This window comes from Hyperolius riggenbachi, chromosome 1, assembly GCF_040937935.1.
Source record: "Hyperolius riggenbachi isolate aHypRig1 chromosome 1, aHypRig1.pri, whole genome shotgun sequence".
Classification (NCBI taxonomy): domain Eukaryota; kingdom Metazoa; phylum Chordata; class Amphibia; order Anura; family Hyperoliidae; genus Hyperolius; species Hyperolius riggenbachi.
Genome location: NC_090646.1, coordinates 23604796 through 23629282, shown reverse-complemented (window position 1 = coordinate 23629282; position 24487 = coordinate 23604796). Strand labels below are relative to the sequence as shown.

General features: G+C 45.3%; 1 protein-coding gene across 1 annotated transcript in view; it reads left to right on the top strand.

The window, feature by feature from the left end:
* Positions 1–497: 497 nt before the first annotated feature.
* LOC137525046 (vomeronasal type-2 receptor 26-like) overlaps positions 498–24487 on the top strand; it is a 40863-nt gene continuing 16873 nt past the window's right edge. Inside the window, exons 1-2 of the mRNA XM_068246197.1 lie at positions 498–670; positions 4495–4786. Coding sequence (XP_068102298.1) covers positions 498–670; positions 4495–4786 — 465 coding nt within the window. The remainder of the gene's footprint in view (positions 671–4494; positions 4787–24487) is intronic.

Below are 24487 nucleotides of genomic sequence, written 5' to 3'. Positions count from 1 at the left end.
CAGCTAGTGTATATAAGGAGGTTGTCTTCTGACATCGGCCACACTGGCCGTAGAAGGGAACTATGGTTAGACTAACATACAGAGTGGGCATCCCTCATTACACATTGTGAGGGTCCAGTAATTCACCTCATGTAAGCACCCCATTTCAACAAACGCTTATAGGCGATGTTTAGGGTTATCTTTGCAAAAACAGAAATGGACCTTTGGATATGAATTTGCATATTTAAAGGGATATATACACTCTTCGGTTGTGTTACATGAGGAATGCTATACTAAAGCTAATAAATGTTTCTTCCTCCAACCCCAGCAACAGCCTCATATCAGCGCCGAGGATGACTTTTATGCAGTGTAGATAAAGTGCTGGGATCTCTGTAAGTCCGGCTGTGCTGAGGAGGATCTGCACAGCCAACACTGGGAAGACTTCTGACATGAATCAGGTTTCATTTCACATTCTCTGCTTTGGGTTTGTGATTGTTTTGTGCATAAAACCTCATGAAATGCTGATGAAGAACTTGTCCTCTCCCTGCGCCCTCACCGCCCTCACACCTCTGCTAGAGTATGAATATTATCAGCCTGGAGACGTCATTATTGGGGGGCTGATTTCTGTTCATGGTACAACTGTTGAGGCTATTGTTAAAGACATCTACAGACTGAATTCTGCTTGTTTCAAGTGAGTACTTCGTTTTTCATTTTAGCTGCTATTAATTTGCATCCATGGGTGTAGCAATCACCCATTGCAGGGGGACTCCTTCTCCCTCTCCCCAACCGCAAGCAGGGTCGGATTTGTACTCTTTACTGCCCTAGGCCACTGTCACCAGCTGCCCCTCTTCAGTATAGGTAGCGAGATGACTCCTCCCCCCTTCCCTCCAGTATAGGTAGCCAGATGACTCCTCCCCCCTTTCCATCCAGTATAGGGAGCCAGATGACTCCTCCCCCTTTCCATCCAGTATAGGTAGCCAGTTGAATCCCTTAATCCCTCCTATCAGTATAGGTAGCCAGCTCGCATTCATACCACAGCAGCTATCAGTGTCACTCATTTTTCTGCTCATTTCCAGTACAGAAGCTTCCTCTTCCCCTCTGTCTCCAATGCTGCCCAAGTCCATAGCTGCCGGCCACAATGCAAACATGCACAGAAAGCAAGGTGGCTGCTGCAGAGGCGGTTAGCAGCAGAATACCGCGGTCAGGCACTCGTCCAATGTCCCTGCATTGCAGCATTTGCAAGCTTGCAAATGCTGCACCAGTTTAACCTGCTGCTTTGGTGCCCTTGCTCCTGTGGTGCCTAGGCGGCCTTGGCCTAAATCCGGCCCTGACTGCAAGTGCAGCCAATTAGAAAAGGAACCTCCCAATTCACTCACAAAAAACATGTGCAGGAGCATGTGTAATTTTTTTCCTGCTTCGAGAGGATGCTTCCCAGCAAAAAAAGTCTGTGCTGCAATTTTCCAGCTCCCAACCCAGTGAGGATCGGTGACAAAGTGAGTCTTATGCTATCACAGGGCCGGGCCGAGGCATAGGCTGGAGAGGCTCCAGCCTCAGGGCGCAGTGTAGGAGGGGGCGCACAACTCATTCAGCTGTCATTCCTAATTGTGTTTGAAGCAGAAAGAAATAAGAAAAGGGGATACATAGCAGTGACTACAAACCAGATAACTAGAGATTACGGTGTTGGGGAGGTTGTGGGCCCTGTGGCGCCTCTTAGTCTAATAGCAATCAGTGTGTGACAGCTGGGGTGGGAGGGATGGAGGGGCGCACTTTGGTGTCTCAGCCTTGGGTGCTGGAGGACCTTGTCCCGGCTCTGTGCTATCATTTTTGCGGGCGGCCATATTAAGTCTAGTTACGCCCCTGTTTGCATCCTAATACAAACAAGTACTTTGCTTTATTATTATTTAGTATTTTTATAGCGCTGACATCTTCCGCAGTGCTGTACAGAGTATAGTGTTTTGTCACTTAAAGGACAACTGTAATGAGAATAATATGGAGGCTGCCATGTTTAATTAATTTTTAGCAATACCAGTTGCCTGGCAGCCCTGCTGATCCTCTGCCTCTAATACTTTCGGTGGTGCGGTGTATAGGAAACAATGTGCTTAGGGGTCACATGCTGTATCTGTAGACGATGTTGAGTGACTCCCGTACTCATGAGAGATTCTTGCCTGAGCTGGTCTTTATCGGCTGCACCATCCGGGTTTGATGAAGCATTTCTGTAGAAGTTGAAGACAACCTCCAGGGTCAAAACGAAAATCCGGCAGCCTGCACGTAAAATAAAGTTATATTTATATTGAGAAGTCTTGTCCCGCGATTCCGTCCCGAAATCCCTGCATCACCCGACCACCAGGCACCTGGCCCCGCCTCCTCTCTCTCCTCGCAGAAAACCGCCAAGCTATTTACTGTAGTAAATTTGTTTTACTTGCAGGCTGCCAGATTTTCGTTTTGACTCTGGAGGTCCTCTTTAAGGGCTCGTTCACACTAGAAGCATTTTTTGAAATTTTTAAGCGCATGTGATTTGTACAAATCGTCCTGTAAGCGCTTACACTATGCTTTCCAATGAGATACTTCTCATTGGGGTGTTTTATTTGCTTGCCGCTGACAAAAGCACTGCATGGAGATTTTTCAGGGCGATTTGCCCTGAATGGAAGGTATAGGGAAATTGCAAAACACTTGAAAAAGTACAGCGATTTCCCCAGCGCTTTAATGAATAAATTCATTGGGCTTGATTCACAAAGCGGTGCTAACAGTTAGCACGCTGGTGAAAAGCCCCTTATCACGCCTAAACTCAGTTTAGGTGTGATAAGTTTAGGCGTGATAAGTTTAGGTATGATAAGTTTAGGCGTGATAACTATAGCACCAACTGGGTTAGCACCGCAGGGCACAGCTGATCAAAAGTTTTGCGCTAGCAAAGTCTGGTGCACTTCGCATAGAGTTTAATGGCGCTGCTTTGTGTGCGGGACTTTGCGCGCGATCTAAACTTATCTAAACTTATCACGCCTAAACTTATCAAGCCTAATCTTATCATGCCTAAACTGGGTTTTCACCAGAGTGGTGCAATGGTTATCACGCCTAAAGTCTTTTAGGCGTGCTAACTGGGTTAGCACCGCTTTGTGAATCAGGCCCAATGTATTTATTCATTTCCAGGGGCAAAGTAATCACTTCCTGACTGATGTCGGGAAGAGATTTAAATAATTGCTCTGCTGAAGCGCTTACAAAAGTGCTTATAACACGCAGAGCAGAGCAGTTAGAAAAAATTAATAATTGCTCAGTGTGAACACTAACGTGAGCGCATAGCAATGTGAACAAGGCCTAAGAGAAGAGCCTTTGGTCCTAGCTGACATTTAGTGATGTGCGTCTGCCAGCTTACCTTAGGCTTTGCATATGCTTCAATCTTAAAGAGATAGCACCATTAATAAAGTAATGCCAAGTACACAGCAGTGGACTTGGAGGTAACATGTCCTGTCTGAATGTATTCCTCATGTGTAGAGGCTGCTAGGGATTCTCATTCGGATTCCGCAGAATTTACATTTCCACATTTCCGATTGGAAATCAGAAAATGTAAATCAGAAATCGCCATTTTGCAGAAATCCGATTTACAGCAACTCGGTAGTTTTAGCCCAATCACAACACTTGAAAGCATTGGACCAATTAGAGAACGCAGAATTTTTCCGCAAAACCGCATTACCGCAGTAATTTTAGACCGATCGCAAGGCTGATTTTCCGTTTTTACAATTTTCAATTTTTCGATTTTTTTTTTGTCCTTTTTTTGCATTATCTGATGTAAAAAATAACAAATAAAATACTCCTTGGAAATTAAATAATCAGGAAAAAAAATGGAAATTCGGAAATCAGAAAAAAATTGAAATTGGCATTGGCACAAATCAGAATTTCCACGAAATTGTAAATGGGCATTTCTGAACATCCCTAGAGGTCACAGGCATCACCATGTAATAGAAGGATTAAAGGATACCCGAAGTGACATGTGACATGATGACATAGATATGTGTATATACAGTGCCTAGCACACAAATAACTATGCTGTGTTCCTTTTTTTTTCTCTGCCTGAAAGAGTTAAATATCAGGTATGTACGTGACTGACTCAGTCCTGACTCAGACAGGAAGTGACTACAGCGTGACCCTCACTGATAAGAAATTCCAACTATAAAACACTTGCCTAGCAGAAAATGGCTTCTGAGAGCAGAAAAGAGATAAAAACGGTCAATAGTTCATAAATTTTAGCTCTGGTATTCTTCAATGAATGTGTCATTGAGCAAAAACAATAAGACAGTTAAAACTGAAAAAGTCGATTTAAACATAAAATAAAACTGTGGAATATCTTAAAAAGTCATTTTTAGGAGAAGGAAGTTAGATCCAATCATTTATTTCATTCAGTTTATTTTCACCTCAAGTGTCCTTTAAAGAGAACCCGAGGTGGGTTGGAAGAGTTGTGTTTTAGTGAAAGGTTTTCTTTAAGGTGAAATGGTTTAAACTCAAACTATCCTTTCTTTTTCACAGTCCTTCTTTGATGGAATATCGGGTTATCTTGGCCTTCATATTTGCTATTGAAGAGATTAATATGGATTCTAGTCTTCTACCCAACATCACATTAGGCTATCACATCTATGACACATGTGCTGATCCAAAGAAGTCAGTCAGGTACGCCCTGAAGATATTGTCTGGTTACCATACAGAGGCTCCTAACTATTCCTGTATGAAGAGCGGTAGAGTTGCCGGTTTTGTTGGTGACTCCGGCTTTACCACAACACTTGCTCTGGCCCAGCTCCTCAGCCTGTACCGCTATACCCATGTGAGTCATATCAGTGATGATTACCAGAGATGGTCGATGTAAATTTTATGCAGTGTTTTTTTTTTTTTTTATTATTATTTTAATTAGTGTAATTCCAGGCTAAGTACACAATTGTTTGTAGCGGCACAGTCTTGGGCAAGCAGCTGGGAAGACTGAGCCTGTCCCTAGACTCAGTAGAAGAATGTGTCACAATAGATATCTCCCAGAGCTACCGCATACAGACCATAGTCCTGAGGTAAAATCTGCAAAAAATCAATTGTTCTGAGCACCTAACATAAGGCCAGTCTCATAAATTCCTTGCAACAATCTGTATCCAGCCCATGCTAAAGGAATGTCAATGTTCCATAAGCAAAAGGGACTGTCACGCTTTCATTTAGGTCCTTAAGCTTATGCACATATAGAGCAAAAAACATGCCACACAGTGGTGGCCCCTGTAAATGCAAGTGGTTCAATCGCAAACACAGAGACAATCCACGTGGTGGTGGTAAAAAACACCCAAGTGGCTCAGCCCCACAGTACATATACAGCCAGCGGTCTTACCACCTCCTGGTGAATGCTGCTTTAGCAAATTTCTTCCATTGCATAGAAGCCTGGAGCAATCCGCTCTTCAGCTTAGTCACCTGACCTACACCCAACTGGAAGTCTCATCGCGCAGCTCTCACTCGGGTCTTGGCTGCCGTCTGCTTCACCAATAAGCCTCCTCACAAGCCTTGGTAGGCGGGCCGTTCACTGCTATACAGTAGGAATGAGAATAAAGATAGTGCAGACTGTGCCTGGTAATTCTAGGCTACATAAAATTTGCATTACATTTGCAAGCACATTGGAATTATTAACATCTCATGGACCATCTCTACTGATTATTAGTGATGAGCACACATTTTACTTAAACTTGTGCTCAACTTGTAATTCGCAATTATGATTCAAAATCATAATCGAAATGTCAGTTAAAATCTTAATTAATTTTGATTGTAAATGTATTCATGAACGATAATTTCACAATTTTGCATAATTTTTCAAAAAGGCGGTGTACTTTTTGAGATACTGAATATACTCGCATATAAGCCGACCCCCAACTTTTACCTGAGAAAACGTGGAAAAATGATTGACCCCCATATAAGCCGGGGGTCCCCCCAGTGTGTCCCAGTATAGCTAGTATAGTGCCCAGTATGGGTAGGTAGTGCCTCAGTATAGCTAGTATAGTGCCCCAGTATAGCTAGTATAGCGCTCGGTATAGCTAGTATAGTGCCCAGTATAGCTAGTATAGCGCTCGGTATAGCTAGTATAGTGCCCAGTATAGCTAGTATAGCGCTCGGTATAGCTAGTATAGTGCCCAGTATAGCTAGTATAGCGCTCGGTATAGCTAGTATAGTGCCCAGTATAGCTAGTAAAGTGCAGAGTATAGCTAGTATAGTGCTCAGTATAGCTAGTAAAGTGCCGATTATAGCTAGTATAGTGCTCCAGTATAGCTAGTAAAGTGCCGATTATAGCTAGTATAGTGCTCCAGTATAGCTAGTAAAGTGCCGATTATAGCTAGTATAGTGCTCCAGTATAGCTAGTATAGTTGATAACAAAGAAGAAAAGCAATCTTGCACTCCTCCAAGGCTTTTTAATCAGTCAGTTAAATCATCTTCCATAAACATTCAAGTTATTTCATTGAAAGGTTAAACATTACTGACATACCCTGTTAGAGTCCTGGCTGTGGGGCAATGTGGGGGTGGCAGCGGCCCGCCTGACGACCGTTTCGCTCCAAAGAGCTTCCTCTGAGGCTCCGCGCTGCCACCCCCACATTGCCCCACAGCCAGGACTCTAACAGGGTATGTCAGTAATGTTTAACCTTTCAATGAAATAACTTGAATGTTTATGGAAGATGATTTAACTGACTGATTAAAAAGCCTTGGAGGAGTGCAAGATTGCTTTTCTTCTTTGTTATCAGCTATACTACATCTATTTCATTAATCTATGCACGCAAGAGGCGATACCCTGCATCCTAATAACCGTGTAGTGGAAGCCTTCCCTAAAGCTCATATCCACCGTGCCAGTCTCTTTGATCTTATTTACTGACAATAATAGCTAGTATAGTGCCCCAGTATAGCAAGTATAGTGCCCCAGTATAGCAAGTATAGTGCCCCAGTATAGCAAGTATAGTGCCCAGTATAGCTAGTATAGTGCCCCAGTATAGCAAGTATAGTGCCCCAGTATAGCAAGTATAGTGCCCCAGTATAGCAAGTATAGTGCCCAGTATAGTATAGTGCCCCAGTATAGCAAGTATAGTGCCCCAGTATAGCAAGTATAGTGCCCAGTATAGCTAGTATAGTGCCCCAGTATAGCAAGTATAGTGCCCCAGTATAGCAAGTATAGTGCCCAGTATAGCAAGTATAGTGCCCCAGTATAGCAAGTATAGTGCCCCAGTATAGCAAGTATAGTGCCCAGTATAGCTAGTATAGTGCCCCAGTATAGCAAGTATAGTGCCCCAGTATAGCAAGTATAGTGCCCCAGTATAGCAAGTATAGTGCCCAGTATAGCTAGTATAGTGCCCCAGTATAGCAAGTATAGTGCCCCAGTATAGCAAGTATAGTGCCCAGTATAGCAAGTATAGTGCCCCAGTATAGCAAGTATAGTGCCCAGTATAGCTAGTATAGTGCCCAGTATAGCTAGTATAGTGCACAGTATAGGTAGTATAGTGCCCCAGTATAGCAAGTATAGTGCCCCAGTATAGCAAGTATAGTGCCCCAGTATAGCAAGTATAGTGCCCAGTATAGCTAGTATAGTGCCCCAGTATAGCAAGTATAGTGCCCCAGTATAGCAAGTATAGTGCCCAGTATAGCTAGTATAGTGCCCCAGTATAGCAAGTATAGTGCCCCAGTATAGCAAGTATAGTGCCCCAGTATAGCAAGTATAGTGCCCAGTATAGCTAGTATAGTGCCCCAGTATAGCAAGTATAGTGCCCCAGTATAGCAAGTATAGTGCCCAGTATAGCAAGTATAGTGCCCCAGTATAGCAAGTATAGTGCCCAGTATAGCTAGTATAGTGCCCAGTATAGCTAGTATAGTGCACAGTATAGGTAGTATAGTGCCCCAGTATAGCAAGTATAGTGCCCCAGTATAGCAAGTATAGTGCCCAGTATAGCTAGTATAGTGCCCAGTATAGCTAGTATAGTGCCCAGTATAGCTAATATACTGCACAGTATAGGTAGTATAGTGCCCCAGTATAGAGAGTATAGTGTCCCAGTATAGCAAGTATAGTGCCCAGTATAGCTAGTATAGTGCCCAGTATAGCTAGTATAGTGCCCAGTATAGCTAGTATAGTGCACAGTATAGGTAGTATAGTGCCCCAGTATAGCAAGTATAATGCCCCAGTATAGCAAGTATAGTGCACAGTATAGCTAGTATAGTGCCCAGTATAGCTAGTATAGTGCCCAAGTATAGCTAGTATAGTGCCCAGTATAGCTAGTATAGTGCCCCAGTATAGCTAGTATAGTTCCCAGTATAGCTAGTATAGTGCCCAGTATAGCTAGCATAGGGCCCCAGTATAGCTAGTATAGGGCCCCAGTATAGCTAGTATAGGGCCCCAGTATAGCTAGTATAGTGCCCAGTATAGCTAGTATAGTGCCCAGTATAGCTAGTATTGTGCCCAGTATAGCTAGTATAGTGCCCAGTATAGCCAGTATAGTGCCCAGTATAGGTAGTATAGTTCCCAGTATAGCTAGTATAGTGCCCAGTATAGCTAGTATAGTGCACAGTATAGGTAGTATAGTGCCCCAGTATAGCTAGTATAGTTCCCAGTATAGCTAGTATAGTGCCCAGTATAGCTAGTATAGTGCTCAGTATAGGCAGTATAGTGCCCCAGTATAGCTAGTATAGTTCCCAGTATAGCTAGTATAGTGCCCAGTATAGCTAGTATAGTGCACAGTATAGCTAGTATAGTGCCCCAGTATAGCAAGTATAGTTCCCAGTATAGCTAGTATAGTACCCAGTATAGCTAGTATAGTGCCCCAGTATAGCAAGTATAGTGCCCCAGTATAGCAAGTATAGTGCCCAGTATAGCAAGTATAGTGCCCCAGTATAGCAAGTATAGTGCCCAGTATAGCTAGTATAGTGCCCAGTATAGCTAGTATAGTGCACAGTATAGGTAGTATAGTGCCCCAGTATAGCAAGTATAGTGCCCCAGTATAGCAAGTATAGTGCTCAGTATAGCTAGTATAGTGACCAGTATAGCTAGTATAATGCCCCAGTATAGCTAGTATAGTGCCCAGTATAGCTAGTATAGTGCCCCAGTATAGCAAGTATAGTGCCCCAGTATAGCAAGTATAGTGCCCCAGTATAGCAAGTATAGTGCCCAGTATAGCTAGTATAGTGCCCAGTATAGCTAGTATAGTGCCCAGTATAGCTAATATACTGCACAGTATAGGTAGTATAGTGCCCCAGTATAGCAAGTATAGTGTCCCAGTATAGCAAGTATAGTGCCCAGTATAGCTAGTATAGTGCCCAGTATAGCTAGTATAGTGCCCAGTATAGCTAGTATAGTGCACAGTATAGGTAGTATAGTGCCCCAGTATAGCAAGTATAATGCCCCAGTATAGCAAGTATAGTGCACAGTATAGCTAGTATAGTGCCCAGTATAGCTAGTATAGTGCCCAAGTATAGCTAGTATAGTGCCCAGTATAGCTAGTATAGTGCCCAAGTATAGCTAGTATAGTGCCCAGTATAGCTAGTATAGTGCCCCAGTATAGCTAGTATAGTTCCCAGTATAGCTAGTATAGTGCCCAGTATAGCTAGCATAGGGCCCCAGTATAGCTAGTATAGGGCCCCAGTATAGCTAGTATAGGGCCCCAGTATAGCTAGTATAGTGCCCAGTATAGCTAGTATAGTGCACAGTATAGCTAGTATAGTGCCCAGTATAGCTAGTATAGTGCCCAGTATAGCTAGTATAGTGCCCAGTATAGCCAGTATAGTGCCCAGTATAGGTAGTATAGTTCCCAGTATAGCTAGTATAGTGCCCAGTATAGCTAGTATAGTGCACAGTATAGGTAGTATAGTGCCCCAGTATAGCTAGTATAGTTCCCAGTATAGCTAGTATAGTGCCCAGTATAGCTAGTATAGTGCTCAGTATAGGCAGTATAGTGCCCCAGTATAGCTAGTATAGTTCCCAGTATAGCTAGTATAGTGCCCAGTATAGCTAGTATAGTGCACAGTATAGCTAGTATAGTGCCCCAGTATAGCTAGTATAGTTCCCAGTATAGCTAGTATAGTGCCCAGTATAGCTAGTATAGTGCCCAGTATAGCTAGTATAGTGCCCCAGTATAGCCAGTATAGTGCCCAGTATAGGTAGTATAGTTCCCAGTATAGCTAGTATAGTGCCCAGTATAGCTAGTATAGTGCACAGTATAGGTAGTATAGTGCCCCAGTATAGCTAGTATAGTTCTCAATATAGCTAGTATAGTGCCCAGTATAGCTAGTATAATGTTCAGTATAGGTAGTATAGTGCCCCAGTATAGCTAGTATAGTTCCCAGTATAGCTAGTATAGTGCCCAGTATAGCTAGTATAGTTCCCAGTATAGCTAGTATAGTGCCCCAGTATAGCTAGTATAGTTCCCAGTATAGCTAGTATAGTGCACAGTATAGCTAGTATAGTTCCCAGTATAGCTAGTATAGTGCCCAGTATAGCTAGTATAGTGCTCGGTATAGCTAGTATAGTGCACAGTATAGGTAGTATAGTGCCCCAGTATAGCTAGTATAGTTCCCAGTATAGCTAGTATAGTTCCCAGTATAGCTAGTATAGTGCACAGTATAGCTAGTATAGTTCCCAGTATAGCTAGTATAGTGCCCCAGTATAGCTAGTATAGTTCCCAGTATAGCTAGTATAGTGCCCCAGTATAGCTAGTATAGTGCCCCAGTATAGCTAGTATAGTGCCCCAGTATAGCAAGTATAGTGCCCAGTATAGCTAGTATAGTGCCCCAGTATAGCTAGTATAGTGCCCAGTATAGCTAGTATAGTGCCCAGTATAGCTAGTATAGTGCCCCAGTATAGCTAGTATAGTGCCCAGTATAGCTAGTATAGTGCCCAGTATAGCTAGTATAGTGCCCAGTATAGCTAGTATAGTGCCCCAGTATAGCTAGTATAGTGCCCAGTATAGCTAGTATAGTGCCCAGTATAGCTAGTATAGTGCCCCAGTATAGCTAGTATAGTGCCCAGTATAGCTAGTATAGTGCCCAGTATAGCTAGTATAGTGCCCAGTATAGCTAGTATAGTGCTCAGTATACTAGCTATACTGGGGCACTATACTAGCTATACTGGGCACTATACTAGCTATACCGAGCACTATACTAGCTATACTGGGGCACTATACTAGCTATACTGGGGCACTATACTAGCTATACTGGGGCACTATACTAGCTATACTGGGCACTATACTAGCTATACTGGGCACTATACTAGCTATACTGGGGCACTATACTAGCTATACTGGGGCACTATACTAGCTATACTGAGCACTATACTAGCTATACTGGGGCACTATACTAGCTATACTGGGGCACTATACTAGCTATACTGGGCACTATACTAGCTATACCGAGCACTATACTAGCTATACTGGGGCACTATACTAGCTATACTGGGGCACTATACTAGCTATACTGAGCACTATACTAGCTATACCGAGCACTATACTAGCTATACTGGGGCACTATACTAGCTATACTGGGGCACTATACTAGCTATACTGGGCACTATACTAGCTATACCGAGCACTATATTAGCTATACTGGGGCACTATACTAGCTATACTGGGGCACTATACTAGCTATACTGAGCACTATACTAGCTATACCGAGCACTATACTAGCTATACTGGAGCACTATACTAGCTATAGTGCCCCAGTATAGCTAGTATAGTGCTCAGTATAGCTAGTATAGTGCCCAGTATAGCTAGTATAGTGCCCCAGTATCGCTAGTATAGTGCCCCAGTATAGCTAGTATAGTGCCCAGTATAGCTAGTATAGTGCTCGGTATAGCTAGTATAGTGCTCAGTATAGCTAGTATAGTGCCCCAGTATAGCTAGTATAGTGCTCAGTATAGCTAGTATAGTGCCCCAGTATAGCTAGTATAGTGCTCGGTATAGCTAGTCTAGTGCCCAGTATAGCTAGTCTAGTGCCCAGTATAGCTAGTATAGTGCTCAGTATAGCTAGTATAGTGCCCCAGTATAGCTAGTATAGTGCTCGGTATAGCTAGTATAGTGCCCCAGTATAGCTAGTATAGTGCCCAGTATAGCTAGTATAGTGCCCCAGTATCGCTAGTATAGTGCCCAGTATAGCTAGTATAGTGCTCAGTATAGCTAGTATAGTGCCCCAGTATAGCTAGTATAGTGCCCAGTATAGCTAGTATAGTGCCCCAGTATCGCTAGTATAGTGCCCCAGTATAGCTAGTATAGTGCCCAGTATAGCTAGTATAGTGCTCGGTATAGCTAGTATAGTGCCCAGTATAGCCAGTATAGTGCCCAGTATAGGTAGGTAGTGCTCCAGTATAGCTAGTATAGTGCCCCAGTATAGCTAGTATAGTGCCCCAGTATAGCAAGTATAGTGCCCAGTATAGCTAGTATAGTGCCCCAGTATAGCTAGTATAGTGCCCAGTATAGCTAGTATAGTGCCCAGTATAGCTAGTATAGTGCCCCAGTATAGCTAGTATAGTGCCCAGTATAGCTAGTATAGTGCCCAGTATAGCTAGTATAGTGCCCAGTATAGCTAGTATAGTGCCCCAGTATAGCTAGTATAGTGCCCAGTATAGCTAGTATAGTGCCCAGTATAGCTAGTATAGTGCCCCAGTATAGCTAGTATAGTGCCCAGTATAGCTAGTATAGTGCCCAGTATAGCTAGTATAGTGCCCAGTATAGCTAGTATAGTGCTCAGTATACTAGCTATACTGGGGCACTATACTAGCTATACTGGGCACTATACTAGCTATACCGAGCACTATACTAGCTATACTGGGGCACTATACTAGCTATACTGGGGCACTATACTAGCTATACTGGGGCACTATACTAGCTATACTGGGCACTATACTAGCTATACTGGGCACTATACTAGCTATACTGGGGCACTATACTAGCTATACTGGGGCACTATACTAGCTATACTGAGCACTATACTAGCTATACTGGGGCACTATACTAGCTATACTGGGGCACTATACTAGCTATACTGGGCACTATACTAGCTATACCGAGCACTATACTAGCTATACTGGGGCACTATACTAGCTATACTGGGGCACTATACTAGCTATACTGAGCACTATACTAGCTATACCGAGCACTATACTAGCTATACTGGGGCACTATACTAGCTATACTGGGGCACTATACTAGCTATACTGGGCACTATACTAGCTATACCGAGCACTATATTAGCTATACTGGGGCACTATACTAGCTATACTGGGGCACTATACTAGCTATACTGAGCACTATACTAGCTATACCGAGCACTATACTAGCTATACTGGAGCACTATACTAGCTATAGTGCCCCAGTATAGCTAGTATAGTGCTCAGTATAGCTAGTATAGTGCCCAGTATAGCTAGTATAGTGCCCCAGTATCGCTAGTATAGTGCCCCAGTATAGCTAGTATAGTGCCCAGTATAGCTAGTATAGTGCTCGGTATAGCTAGTATAGTGCTCAGTATAGCTAGTATAGTGCCCCAGTATAGCTAGTATAGTGCTCAGTATAGCTAGTATAGTGCCCCAGTATAGCTAGTATAGTGCTCGGTATAGCTAGTCTAGTGCCCAGTATAGCTAGTCTAGTGCCCAGTATAGCTAGTATAGTGCTCAGTATAGCTAGTATAGTGCCCCAGTATAGCTAGTATAGTGCTCGGTATAGCTAGTATAGTGCCCCAGTATAGCTAGTATAGTGCCCAGTATAGCTAGTATAGTGCCCCAGTATCGCTAGTATAGTGCCCAGTATAGCTAGTATAGTGCTCAGTATAGCTAGTATAGTGCCCCAGTATAGCTAGTATAGTGCCCAGTATAGCTAGTATAGTGCCCCAGTATCGCTAGTATAGTGCCCCAGTATAGCTAGTATAGTGCCCAGTATAGCTAGTATAGTGCTCGGTATAGCTAGTATAGTGCCCAGTATAGCCAGTATAGTGCCCAGTATAGGTAGGTAGTGCTCCAGTATAGCTAGTATAGTGCTCGGTATAGCTAGTATAGTGCCCAGTATAGCTAGTATAGTTCCCAGTATAGCTAGTATAGTGCCCAGTATAGCCAGTATAGTGCTCGGTATAGCTAGTATAGTGCCCAGTATAGCTAGTCTAGTGCCCAGTATAGCTAGTATAGACCACTTTTTGGGGGTCAAAAATTCGGCTTGTATGTGAGTATATACGGTAATCAATTTTAAATATGCAAAGGAAAAATGTTTTTTAAAATCATTTTTCTGTGCTATTAACCACTAAAGTTGTCACAAAATGACACACCAATTATGCAAAAATTCCGCTGCATTTCTAATGGAATACATGAAATCAGTTGAATTTCCAAATTGTAACTGAGTATGGCCATAATTGTGAAAATGTACGCACAATTTTTTTTAATTAGCTTGTTACGACCATCACTATTAATTACTAGCTGGTTGCCCGGGTATGTATTTGGCTGGTGTTGGCTCCGCCCACTTCTTCTAACCCTAACACACATTTACTCAATGACCTAGTTTGTGAGCTTTGCGGTCTTTGGCATCAATAATTTGCATTGAAATTCATTTTCAATGCGAAAATGATTGCGAGCAGCACTGATGAAGTCTAAAAAAAGACCCATTAGAAGAGTGAAAGCTTAAGGTAGCCATGCATCTATAGATTTGATGGCCAGGCAATCATCCATCCAATTCAATAATTATTACCAAATCTGATGAAAATCGGTGCCGCCTAAAGCTTGCCCGATTGACGATGCAACCAATTTTGGACCAAAATTGATCGCATGTATCATTTGGACATGCTGGAAAATCTTGGGCTGAAGTGCTTGATCAGGTGTTGGGTGGTAATATCATGCGATAATCATGAGTACGACGCTGTTCCCCCCAAAGTACACGTAACCCACCCCCCAACCCCTAGTGCGCCGTGCAGTTATACGTTATCTGTCTGGAGATCTGTCTATTGGTGGATCTGCCACTAAAATTGCATGATGTATGGGTACCTTTAGGGTCAGTGCACACATAACATAGCGGGAAAGGTGGCATTTTCTGCCATGTGCCTCGCGTCTTTTTATGTATGTTTTAATTGCGTTTTTTGTGAATTTGTGTTTTTTGCCAGATATGCGTCTTGTATGCGTTTTCATATTGCGTTTTATGCAAATCACTAGGAAGACAACAGGACGCGGAAATACATCAAAAAAAGGCATATAAAATGCATCAAAAACACATTCAAAACGCAATACATTGCGTTCCTATTGACTTTCATTGTGTGCGTTTTTGATGCGTTCATGCGTAATATGTAACAAAACCAGCGTTTTTAAAAACCCCAAAGTCAGAATGCATACCCATGGGTTTTTTTCTGCGTCCCATTGACTAACATTGCTGCATAAAACGCAGTGTTTTATGCAACGCTAGCGTTTCTGCTATGTGCGCACCTTGTCTTACTCTGATTTTTTAAAAGATAATATGGTATCAACTTGATTGAAAGGCTAGGAATGACATATAATGTTCCGGTGTACCACTGATGGAGCTAATAAATGATGGGCCCTGAAATTGAATCAAGGAATTACGCAAGCCCCGTCAGCCACAGAATAAGGGGAGACAACATGGCCTGAGAATAGGTTTCTGGGAGATGCTCTATAATGAAATCTGTAAAGTAAAGCTTAGATTGAACTCACATAAATAAGTAATATAAAATCTCAAACATTTTATTAAAAAGGCATCCTTAACCACTTGAGGACCACAGTCTTTTCGCCCCTTAAGGACCAGAGCCTTTTTCTCCATTCAGACCACTGCAGCTTTCACGGTTTAATGCTCGGTCATACAACCTACCACCTAAATGAATTTTACCTCCTTTTCTTGTCACTAATACAGCTTTCTTTTGATGCTATTTGATTGCTGCTGCGAGTTTTACTTTTTATTATATTCATCAAAAAAGACATGAATTTTGTCAAAAAAATGACTTTTTTAACTTTCTGTGCTGACATTTTTCAAATAAAGTAAAATTTCCTATACACTTGAGCGCGAAAGTTATTCTGCTACATGTCTTTGATAAAAAAAAAAACCATTCAGTGTATATTTATTGGATTGGGTAAAAGTTATAGCGTTTACAAACTATGGTGCCAAAAGTGAATTTTCCAATTTTCAAGCATCTCTGACTTTTCTGCGCACCTGTCAGGTTTCATGAGGGGCTAAAATTCCAGGATAGTACAAATACCCGCCAAATGACCCTATTTTGGAAAGAAGACATCCCAAAGTATTCAGTGAGAGGCATGGTGAGTTCATAGAAGATTTTATTTTTTGTCACAAGTTAGCGGAAAATGACACTTTGTGAAAAAAAAAAAAAAAAAAAAAGTTTCCATTTCTTCTAACTTGCGACAAAAAAAAATGAAATCTGCCACGGACTCACTATGCTCCTCTCTGAATACCTTGAAGTGTCTACTTTCCAAAATGGGGTCATTTGTGGGGTGTGTTCACTGTCCTGGCATTTTGGGGGGTGCCTAATTGTAAGCACCCCTGTAAACCTAAAGATGCTCATTGGACTTTGGGCCCCTTAGCGCAGTTAGGCTGCAAAAAAGTGCCACACATGTGGTATTGCCGTACTCAGGAAAAGTAGTATAATGTGTTTTGGGGTGTATTTTTACACATACCCATGCTGGGTGGGAGAAATATCTCCGTAAATGACAATTTTTTTATTTTGTTTACACACAATTGTCTATTTATAGAGATATTTCTCCCACTCAGCATGGGTATGTGGAAAAATACACCACAAAACACATTATACTACTTCTCCTGAGTACGGCGATACCACATGTGTGGCACTTTTTTGCACCCTAACTGCGCTAAGGGGCCCAAAGTCCAATGAGTACCTTTAGGATTTCACAGGTCATTTTGAGAAATTTCGTTTCAAGACTACTCCTCACGGTTTAGGGCCCCTAAAATGCCAGGACAGTATAGGAACCCCACAAATTACCCCATTTTAGAAAGAAGACACCCCAAGGTATTCCGTTAGATGTATGGTGAGTTCATAGAAGATTTTTTTTTTTTGTCACAAGTTAGCGGAAATTGATTTTAATTGTTTTTTTTTCACAAAGTGTCATTTTCCGCTAACTTGTGACAAAAAATAAAATCTTCTATGAACTCACCATACTCCTAACGGAATACCTTGGGGTGTCTTCTTTCTAAAATGGGGTCATTTGTGGGGTTCCTATACTGCCCTGGCATTTTAGGGGCCCTAAACTGTGAGGAGTAGTCTTGAAACCAAATGTCGCAAAATGACCTGTGAAATCCTAAAGGTACTCATTGGACTTTGGGCCCCTTAGCGCACTTAGGGTGCAAAAAAGTGCCACACATGTGGTACCGCCGTACTCAGGAGAAGTAGTATAATGTGTTTTGGGGTGTATTTTTACACATACCCATGCTGGGTGGGAGAAATATCTCTGTAAATGACAATTATTTGATTTTTTTTTACACACAATTTTCCATTTACAGAGAGATTTCTCCCACCCAGCATGGGTATGTGTAAAAATACACCACAAAACACATTATACTACTTCTCCTGAGTATGGCGATACCACATGTGTGACACTTTTTTGCAGCCTAGGTGCGCTAAGGGGCCCAACGTCCTATTCACAGGTCATTTTGAGGCATTTGTTTTCTAGACTACTCCTCACGGTTTAGGGCCCCTAAAATGCCAGGGCAGTATAGGAACCCCACAAGTGACCCCATTTTAGAAAGAAGACACCCCAAGGTATTCTGTTAGGGGTATGGTGAGTTCATAGAAGATTTTATTTTTTGTCACAAGTTAGTGAAAAATGACACTTTGTGAAAAAAACAATAAAAATCCAATTTCCGCTAACTTTTGACAAAAAATAAAATATTATATGAACTCATCATACACCTAACAGAATACCTTGGGGTGTCTTCTTTCTAAAATGGGGTCACTTGTGGGGTTCCTATACTGCCCTGGCATTTTACGGGCCCAAAACTGTGAGTAGTCTGGAAACCAAATTTCTCAAAATGACTGTTCAGGGGTATAAGCATCTGCAAATTTTGATGACAGGTGGTCTATGAGGGGGCAAATTTTGTGGAATCGGTCATAAGCAGGGTGGCCTCTTAGATGACAGGATGTATTGGGCCTGATCTGATGGATAGGAGTGCTAGGGGGGGTGACAGGAGGTGATTGATGGGTGTCTCAGGGGGCGGTTAGAGGGGAAAATAGATGCAATCAATGCACTGGGGAGGTGATCGGAAGGGGGTCTGAGGGGGATCTGAGGGTTTGGCCGAGTGATCAGGAGCCCACACGGGGCAAATTAGGGCCTGATCTGATGGGTAAGTGTGCTAGGGGGTGACAGGAGGTGATTGATGGGTGTCTCAAGGTGTGATTAGAGGGGGGAAATAGATGCAAGCAATGCACTGGCGAGGTGATCAGGGCTGGGGTCTGAGGGCGTTCTGAGGTGTGGGCGGGTGATTGGGTGCCCGCAAGGGGCAGATTAGGGTCTAATCTGATGGGTAACAGTGACAGGTGGTGGTAGGGGGTGATTGATGGGTGATTGATGGGTAATTAGTGGGTGTTTAGAGGAGAGAAGAGATGTAAACACTGCACTTGGGAGGTGATCTGATGTCGGATCTGCGGGCGATCTATTGGTGTGGGTGGGTGATCAGACTGCCCGCAAGGGGCAGGTTAGGGGCTGTTTGATGGGTGGCAGTGACAGGGGGTGATTGGTGGGTGGCAGTGACAGGGGGTGATTGATGGGTGATTGACAGGTGATCAGTGGCTTATTACAGGGAATAACAGATGTAAATATTGCACTGGCGAATTGATAAGGGGGGGTCTGAGGGCAATCTGAGCGTGTGGGCGGGTGATTGGGTGCCCGCAAGGGCCAGATTAGGGTCTAATCTGATGGGTAACAGTGACAGGTGGTGATAGGGGGTGATTGATGGGTAATTAGTGGGTGTTTAAAAGAGAGAAGAGATGTAAACACTGCACTTGGGAGGTGATCTAATGTCGGATCTGCGGGCGATCTATTGGTGTGGGTGGGTGATCAGATTGCCCGAAAGGGTCAGGTTAGGGGCTGATTGATGGGTGGCAGTAACAGGGGGTGATTGGTGGGTGGCAGTGACAGGGGGTGATTGATGGGTGATTGACAGGTGATCAGTGGCTTATTACAGGGAATAACAGATGTAAATATTGCACTGGCGAATTGATAAGGGGGGGTCTGAGGGCAATCTGAGCGTGTGGGCGGGTGATTGGGTGCCCGCAAGGGCCAGATTAGGGTCTAATCTGATGGGTAACAGTGACAGGTGGTGATAGGGGGTGATTGATGGGTAATTAGTGGGTGTTTAAAAGAGAGAAGAGATGTAAACACTGCACTTGGGGGGTGATCTAATGTCGGATCTGCGGGCGATCTATTGGTGTGGGTGGGTGATCAGATTGCCCGCAAGGGTCAGGTTAGGGGCTGATTGATGGGTGGCAGTAACAGGGGGTGATTGATGGGTGGCAGTGACAGGGGGTGATTGATGGGTGATTGACAGGTGATAAGTGGGTTATTACAGGGAATAACAGATGTAAATATTGCACGGGCGAATTGATAAGGTGGGGGGGGTCTGAGGGCAATCTGAGCGTGTGGGCGGGTGATTGGGTGCCCGCAAGGGGCAGATTAGGGTCTAATCTGATGGGTAACAGTGACAGGTGGTGATAGGGGGTGATTGATGGGTAATTAGTGGGTGTTTAAAAGAGAGAAGAGATGTAAACACTGCACTTGGGAGGTGATCTAATGTCGGATCTGCGGGCGATCTATTGGTGTGGGTGGGTGATCAGATTGCCCGAAAGGGTCAGGTTAGGGGCTGATTGATGGGTGGCAGTAACAGGGGGTGATTGGTGGGTGGCAGTGACAGGGGGTGATTGATGGGTGATTGACAGGTGATCAGTGGCTTATTACAGGGAATAACAGATGTAAATATTGCACTGGCGAATTGATAAGGGGGGGTCTGAGGGCAATCTGAGCGTGTGGGCGGGTGATTGGGTGCCCGCAAGGGCCAGATTAGGGTCTAATCTGATGGGTAACAGTGACAGGTGGTGATAGGGGGTGATTGATGGGTAATTAGTGGGTGTTTAAAAGAGAGAAGAGGTGTAAACACTGCACTTGGGGGGTGATCTAATGTCGGATCTGCGGGCGATCTATTGGTGTGGGTGGGTGATCAGATTGCCCGCAAGGGTCAGGTTAGGGGCTGATTGATGGGTGGCAGTAACAGGGGGTGATTGATGGGTGGCAGTGACAGGGGGTGATTGATGGGTGATTGACAGGTGATAAGTGGGTTATTACAGGGAATAACAGATGTAAATATTGCATGGGCGAATTGATAAGGTGGGGGGGGGTCTGAGGGCAATCTGAGCGTGTGGGCGGGTGATTGGGTGCCCGCAAGGGGCAGATTAGGGTCTAATCTGATGGGTAACAGTGACAGGTGGTGATAGGGGGTGATTGATGGGTAATTAGTGGGTGTTTAGAGGAGAGAATAGATGTAAACAATGGATTTGGGAGGTGATCTGATGTCGGATCTGCGGGCGATCTATTGGAGTGGGTGGGTGATCAGATTGCCCGCAAGGGGCAGGCTAGGGGCTGATTGATGGGTGGCAGTGACAGGGGGTGATTGACGGGTGATTGACAGGTGATTGACAGGTGATTGACAGGTGATCAGGGGGGATAGATGCATACAGTACACGGGGGGGGGTCTGGGGGGGGGTCTGGGGAGAATCTGAGGGGTGGGGGGATGATCAGGAGGGAGTAGGGGGCAGATTAGGGACTAAAAAAAAAATAGCGTTGACAGATAGTGACAGGGAGTGATTGATGGGTGATTAGGGGGGTGACTGGGTGCAAACAGTGGTCTGGGGGGTGGGCAGGGGGGGGTCTGAGGGGTGCTGTGGGCGATCAGGGGGCAGGGGGGGGGAAATCAGTGTGCTTGGGTGCAGACTAGGGTGGCTGCAGCCTGCCCTGGTGGTCCCTCGGACACTGGGACCACCAGGGCAGGAAGCAGCCAGTATAATAGGCTTTGTATACATTACAAAGCCTATTATACACAGTACACGCGGCGATCCGGGTGCTAGTAACCCGCCGGCGCTTCCGAACGGCCGGCGGGTTACAGCGAACGGGGGGCGGAGCCAGTCCCCGGCGGCTGATCGCGTCACGAATGATGCGATCGCCGCATAGCCACTCCCGCAGCCGCCCCCGCCGATGGGCGTATTGCGGTCGTTTGGGCCCGGACTTTGCCGCCGCCCATCGGCTGGGGGCGGTCGTGAAGTGGTTAAAGAGAACCCGGGGCGTGAGTTCTGAGAATAAAATCCCCATACAGAGGCTGGGTCTGTCTATAGAGCCCAGCCTCTGTTGCTATTTAGATCACCCCTAAGCCCCCCCCTGCGCTCTGCAATCCCCCCATAAATAACAGCCGTGCTGCTGACACGCAGCTTGTCAGGGCGGGCTGTGTTTTCCTTTGTAACGTCAGTCTCCGCTCTCCCCCACCTCCTGCATAGCTCCGGTCCCCACCCGCGTCCCTTCCCTCCCCGCTGATTGGAGGGAAGGGACGTGGGCGGGGACCGGAGCTCTGCAGGAGGCGGGGAAGAGCGGAGACTGACGTTACAAAGGTAAACACAGCCCGCGCAGCACGGCTGTGATTTATGGGGTCTCCCTGAGCGCAGGGGGGATTTAGGGGCAGCAGACGCTGGGCTCTATAGGCAGACCCAGCCTCTGTATGGGGATTTCGTTGTGAGAACCCCGCCTCGGGTTCTCTTTAAAAAATAATTCAAATTCACATAAAATACACAAAACACCTTAACATTCTACTATATTTATATCACTGGCACAAATAAGTAATAAAAGATTAGGAGAGAGATTGTACTGTTTATTGTTTAAAAAATATATCTCCAAAGAATAAAATATTAAAGCAAGATTAAAGCAAAGTAGCAAAATAGCAAAACTCACATACAGGGGTGTAACTCAGTGGCGTTCCTACTGTAGTGCGCAGGGGGGCAGGGCGCACCGGGTGACAGACACCCAGGGGGGTGTCGCCACGACCCCCCACAGCACAGAGCAGGAGGGGGAAGCAGCGCTAGAAGGAGGGGCAGTGGGGGCAGCGGTGGGGAAGGGGGAAATATCCCCCCCCTCCCTCACCTGGGACCTCTCCTTCTGCCTCTCTCCCCCTCCATTCAGCGGTGGCAAGTGCGGGCTCGGCGGCAGGGAGACGTGCGGAGACTTACTCACCACTTCCGCGTTCCAAGCGCCGGCAGCGTCATGTCGTCACAGATCTCCGTCTTCATTGAAGGCGGGGATCTGTGACGACATGACGCTGCCAGCGCTTGGAACGTGGAAGTGGTGAGTAATTCTGTGCATGTCTCCCCGTCCACGTCGCTGAGCCCGCACTTGCCACCGCTGAATGGAGGGGGAGAGAGGCAGAAGGAGGGGTCCCAGGTGAGGGAGGGGGGGGATATTTCCCCCTTCCCACCGCTGCCCCACTGCCCCTCCTTCTAGCGCTGCCTCCCCCCTCCAGGGACATCTATACTGGGGGCAACTATACCAGCTATATTGGGGGCAGCTATACTGGGGGCAACTATACTAGCTATACTGGGGGCAGCTATACTGGGGGCGACTATACTAGCTATACTGGGGGCATCTATACTGGGGGCAACTAAACTAGCTATACTGGGGGCAACTATACCAGCTATACTGGGGGCAACTATACTAGCTATACTGGGGGCAGCTATACTGGGGGCAACTATACCAGCTATACTGGGGGCAACTATACCAGCTATATTGGGGGCAGCTATACTAGCTATACTGGGGGCAACTAAACTAGCTATACTGGGGGCAGCTATACTGGGGGCAGCTCTACTAGCTATACTGGGGGCAGCTCTACTAGCTATACTGGGGGCAGCTCTACTAGCTATACTGGGGGCAACTATACCAGCTATACTGGGGGCAACTATACCAGCTATACTGGGGGCAACTATACCAGCTATACTGGGGGCAACTATACCAGCTATACTGGGGGCAGCTATACTGGGGGCAACTATACCAGCTATACTGGGGGCAGCTATACTAGCTATACTGGGGGCAACTAAACTAGCTATACTGGGGGGCAGCTATACTGGGGGCAGCTCTACTAGCTATACTGGGGGCAGCTCTACTAGCTATACTGGGGGCAACTATACCAGCTATACTGGGGGCAACTATACCAGATATACTGGGGGCAACTATACCAGCTATACTGGGGGCAACTATACCAGCTATGCTGGGGGCAACTATACCAGCTATACTGGGGGCAGCTATACCAGCTATACTGGGGGCAGCTATACCAGCTATACTGGGGGCAGCTATACCAGCTATACTGGGGGCAGCTATACTAGCTATACTGGGGGCAGCTATACCAGGCCAGCTATACTGGGGGCAGCTATACTGGGGGCAACTGTACTGGGGGCAGCTATACTAGCTATACTGGGGGCAGCTATACTAGCTATACTGTGGGCAACTATACCAGCTATACTGTGGGCAACTATACCAGCTATACTGGGGGCAGCTATACCAGCTATACTGGGGGCAACTATACCAGCTATACTGGGGGCAACTAAACTAGCTATACTGGGAGTAACTATACTAACTTCACTGGGGCAGCTATTCTGGCGGAAACTACTAGCTATACTGGGGCAACTATATTAGCTAATACTTTAAATTACAGTTAGCTTCGCCCTCATCCGGTCATGACCACGCCAATTTTTGCCACAAAGCGCGCCGCAGGTTGTGGTCACGCCCATTTTTTTTGGGGGGGGGTCTTTTAATACCCAGCACCGGGTGCCAAATGCCCTAGGTACGCCACTGGTGTAACTAAACATTTCCAGACCACCTCCCGCACCCACAGAGGTCAGGTAATCCCCCACCTGCATCATGGGCGACGGGGGCTTGAGTCGGAAGCTAGGGGGGCACAGTCCTGTACAAAGATGGGTGAAGATATAATGGGGCCCTAGGCAAAGTAATAGATTTGGGGCCTCCTTGCGGTTCTTTTGATAAGCTGAAGTGGAGAGGGGTCAGAGAAGGTGGCAGGTGGGCTCCTTGACACACACTAGGCCCCAGGCACGTGCCTAGGTTGCCTGGTGGATGATTCTGCTCTGATCCTGTACAGAATTAATGCAGAGCAGGCAGCACAGCAGAGCATTTTATGTACCTTCTCTTGGTGGGATACATGTCTCCTTCACTTCCTTTTCAGTTTGCACGTGCCATGAAGCCAGCCAATCACCATGCAGGCACTGAATCAGCATGGTGATTGGCTGGCTGCATGGCACTTGCTAAATGAACATGAAGTGGAGGAAACAAGTATCAGGCTGAGAGCAGGTATGTATAATGCTCCGCTGTGCTGCCTGCTCTGCATTAATTATATATAGTTATATATAGGACCATCCCCCTATCTTCTGGGCCCCTCCCAGACCTCCACCACCACCAGCACAGAGTGCGTACAGCATTATCTGGACAGAGATTAGATACAGA